Below are 4,701 nucleotides of genomic sequence, written 5' to 3'. Positions count from 1 at the left end.
ACAGCACAGGAAAGAAAGTTTGATGAAGATATTTACAGTGATGAAGATGACTCATTTTGATCTTATGATCCGTATATCTTAAAGATGAATATATAACACAAATCTTTTCTTAACGTATGCGTAACGTAATTCTACAAGAACGCTTATATTTTTGTTACCATTTTTTAAAACCAAAACTGGGTTGCCAGATCTCAAGTTTGAATATGATACAACGAAAACAGGAAATACAAAATTTGTTTGGAGTGACAACATCCTCCCACCTTTTGTATTGTGCACATATCGGCTAAACCAATACGAAATGAAAACCAGAAAATATAGTATAATGCAATAGACATGAAATTTCAATACTTATGAAAACATTTGACAAATAACTACTAATGAATATAACAATATCTAATACTAAACTACTTAGATATAACTATAATAATGAGATAAAATAAAATTAAAGTCTTTAGTCCAGTCTATAAGTCCAGGCGTTTCACAGGAACAACTCGTCGACCAAACCGCGTTTGTTTCACAGCCTGTAATTTTTCTTGAGGGAATGCTTCAGGTTGACAGCATTTTTCATTTGAAGCAACAGGTACTCCAATATCATCATCAATAATATCAGAAGCACCTTCCACATTTTCGGGCATATCTTTGGAGATATCAGGAGAACTAATTTCCAAGGGATAGACTCTTTGAACTGGACGGATGATTTCTCCATTAGCCACACGTAATCTAACTACTCGTTCGATGTTATCCTTACCTTGATATAGTTTGATGACACGTCCTAAAGGCCAATTTAAACGTTTTGTGTTTTCTGAGCCAATGAGAACAATATCACCTGGTGACAGGTTCTGTCGTTTGGTAGATAAATGAGGATTCCGTATAAGTTCTGCTAAATACTCCTTTTGGAATCGTTGACGGAGCTGATAACGTAGATTCTGCAGGTATCGAATGCGATTACGTAGATGTCTGGTATCTACGATGTCCAAATCCACAGTTTCATTTCCTTTTATGTCTTGTATAAAGTCAGAAGGTTTGATAACCCTCAACTCATTCGGATCATTATAAACATATGTGAGAGGACGTCCATTAACTATGCTTTCACATTCACATAGTAAAGTCACCATTTCTCGTAAGTGACAGAAGCACGGCTTAATACCTTTCTCAAAAGTTCTTTAACGGTGCGGATCATTCTTTCCCACCAACCTCCATACCATGGTGCTGTAGGGGGATTGAAGTGCCATTTAATCTGTTGGATAGCACATTCAGATGTTATTTCTTGCCAGTTGAGGGAGCTGAGAGCTCTAGTTGTTCCCAAAAAATTAGTTCCGTTATCAGTGTACATAATAGAACTACGTCCTCTTCTAGCAAAAAATCGTCTCATGGCTTGCATAAATGCTTCAGTAGACAGAGATGTCACCAACTCTAAGTGAATAGCACGATATACCGCGCACGTAAAAAGCACTATCCAAGCCTTTTGCCTTCCTTTCAAATAAACAGGACCTGCCAGATCAGCCCCAGTCACTTGAAATGCAGCTACACGATTGATCCTATCAATAGGAAGAGGAGCAGGAACAACTGGTACTACAGGTTACCTCTTACATGTCATACACTTCTGTAAAACTTCTCTAACAACTTTCCGTCCCCGAGGAATCCAAAATCGGTCACGTAGATGAGACAAGGTAGTTTGTACGCCTGCATGGTGAAGTGACTTATGAGTATATTCTATGAGTCTTCTGACAATTGGATGATCTGGCAAAACTATGGGTCGTACAAAATCTTCTGGATCTTGCCCTAGGATTAGCCTTGATCTAACTTTCAATATTTCATTTTCTTCGTAAAACTGAATTGTCTGAGAGTACTTCTCCCTAATGTCAGTTGGCCATTCTGACTGTATTATTCGTATCAGAGTTTCCTCACCCCTTCAAATTTTTTCGTATGACAGCTCCTTGGTCAACTTGGAAGAATTCACTTTGATATTCTGGCAAAATCTCAATACCCAGGCTGTCAAGCGGATGATCCTTGGATAACTGGAAAAGTATAAAAATCTATTTCTAAAATGCTCCTTTGCTTCAATATTTAGATTAACAGCTACTGACTTCCGTCGTTCTAACATCGCTTCGTCAGAAAGAATGATCTCAGTGTAAGGCCAAAATTCTGGACGTTCATAAAGCCACTTTGGACCCTCCCACCATTGACTCCGTAAAAGTTCAGCAAAGTACCCGCAATCACACGAGCGGGAAGGTAAGTCTGCTGGATTGACATCTCCAGGGACAAATCTCCAATCTTCTATGTTTGTAAGTTCTCGTATTTCTTTCACTCTGTTACCTACAAACGTATTCCAGGGTTCTGTTTTAGTAATTCATCCCAAAACTATCATGGAATCTGTCCAAAAATACGTCTTTAAAGGCAAATTAAATGTTTCTAATATTGTTGAAGCAATTCTAGCTCCAATAGCGGCTCCTAAAAGCTCCAATCGTGGAATTGTTGGTATCTGAAGAGGAGCTACTCTAGCCTTTGCTGAAACTAATGAGACTCTCACTTCTTCCTCTTCTCCACATCGTAGAAAGGCACTGGCCCTTTCGAAAGTTCCATGCAATATCCTACGAGGGATCCTACATTTCTGGATAAGATCTAAATGCTTTGCCCATCGTTGATAGCGTAACTGCATTTCGGAAGGCAACTGTTCGTCCCAGTCCAACTTATTGCGCCAAGCCTCTTGGAGTAACAATTTTGGTAACAGTGTCGCAGGAGATGTGAAACCCACAGGATCGTATATGCCGTTAACAACGGAAAGTAATTTTCTCTTGGATACAACTTCAACGGAACTTATATCAGGACCAACACAGTACAGCTCATCAGTCTTTGTATCCCACTCGAGACCAAGAGCATTTTGACATTCCTGGTTCTGATCTCCACTGTGAGCCCAACATCTTAATTCAAACGAAGCAGCATTCATTATCTTCATCGTCTGAGTCTTGAACTCCATCAACTCTTCTTGGTCCTCAACGCTGGTAGTCAAATTGTCTACATAGAAACCCTTCTTAAGTTTCTCGACAATCGGCTGAAGAGATTCAAGTTGGTATTCCTTTGAATTAAGGTGGTGACGAATACTAGCATTCAAGAGAAATGGACTCGAAGTCACTCCAAAGACTACTCGACAATGTCTCCAGAATTCTAATTTTGATCGATCTTTGAAATTCCACCACAAGAATCTTAAAAAATCACGATCCTCCGGTTTGACACTCAATTGTAAGAAAGCTTGTTTTATATCAGCAATCACTCCTATAGAACCATTGCGAAATCTTAACAGAAGTGGGGGAATCTGTTCCGAAAGACTAGGTCCAACACTCAAGCATTCGTTTAGAGAAGCATAACCTGGTCGTTTAAAGGAGGCATCGAAGACTGGTCGAACCTTAGTTGTAGCACTTGATGGTTTGATAACGGGCCTGTGAGGAAGATAATGACCAGGTTTCGAAATTTCGTCCTGCGGTACAGCTTCAATTATACCTTCTCTTTGCCACTGTCTCAAAACATCATCGTACACGTCGTAGATGTTTTCTTTTAATAGACGTTTTGTTACTGAACGTAGTCTGGATTCAGCGACATCGTACATATCATATACAGGTGGATGTCCAGACAACCAAGGTAAAGCTACTTCATATCGTCCGCCTTCTAGAACTTCTAAGGTTTCTCTGAAATGGGATAGAGTTTATTCTTCAAGAAGGATCTTATTTTTTATTTATATTGGATCTTTAATTCCTAAAACTTCTAAATCCCAAAATTTTGGTAACTCGGTATTCTGCAGGGTTAACGTGACCATGTTTAAAGTTTCTTTTCTGCTTCGCAGACCAAGTACTGTCCAACCAAGTTTGGTTTCTATTGCTGGAATTCCCGTCTTTGTAGCTTCAATTCGTCCAGTAAATAATGATCCCAGTATATCAGCTCCTAGAAGAACTTGTACAGTTGGTGTAGAATTTCCCAAATCCGTTAATCTTACTCCCCGAGATTCTAGCTCACAAATTAGATTTGTATCCCTAATACGGGGTAGAGTAGTACAAATTTTATGCTGGTCAAGAAATGATACCTTTTTTCTATATTTGCCATCTAAACTTTCAATAAGAACAGCGTATCTTCCGTGCTGCATTTCTGGAGTTATTCCTCCACCAAATAACCCTTGTGCTATGGTTTCTTGTCCAGAAGAAATGAGTTTAAGCTCTTGCACTAAACTTTTCTCAATATATGAACGATGGGATCCGTCATCCATAAGTGCACGAACACATGCTTGATTCCCTTTGTTTCGTATTCTTATCATGATAGTTTTTAAATAAATTTCATGAGCTGCTGGCTGCAAGGAAAATAAGGCTGTAGTGTTCCTTACATCTGTCATAGAATTATCTGTCTCAAAATTACGCTTCTCTTTCCCTGACAAATCCGGGCAAAGTAAGGCATAATGTCGGCGACCACAAATTTTGCATTTTACATTGCTGTGGCACCTTTGTGCCATATGACCTGGTTTGAGGCAAACGAGGCAGCATCTCTTACGCATAACTTGCGATTTTCTGCCCTCATAATTCATGTCCGATATTTTCTGACATTCCTGACTTGGATGAGAACGATCGCAGAAAACACAGCTGAATTGTCTTCCGGTTGTGCTTGAAGTTAGTGCAGCAGCTGTAGGCTCATCTCTCGGTACTGGTTTATGGGAATCTT

At 39.3% G+C, this 4,701-nt stretch overlaps 1 protein-coding gene across 1 annotated transcript; it reads right to left on the bottom strand.

Annotated features, from left to right (window-relative positions):
• Nucleotides 1-2,350: 2,350 nt before the first annotated feature.
• Nucleotides 2,351-3,604, bottom strand: LOC129227898 (uncharacterized). Its single transcript, XM_054862519.1, has one exon. The coding sequence runs from the start codon at nucleotides 3,602-3,604 to the stop codon at nucleotides 2,351-2,353; it is 1,254 nt and encodes a 417-aa protein (XP_054718494.1).
• Nucleotides 3,605-4,701: the final 1,097 nt, after the last annotated feature.

The sequence above is a fragment of the Uloborus diversus genome, chromosome 8 (genome assembly GCF_026930045.1).
Source record: "Uloborus diversus isolate 005 chromosome 8, Udiv.v.3.1, whole genome shotgun sequence".
Taxonomy (NCBI): Eukaryota; Metazoa; Arthropoda; class Arachnida; order Araneae; family Uloboridae; genus Uloborus; species Uloborus diversus.
Note: the sequence above shows the minus strand (reverse complement) of the source record. Positions and strands in the feature narration are given on the sequence as shown.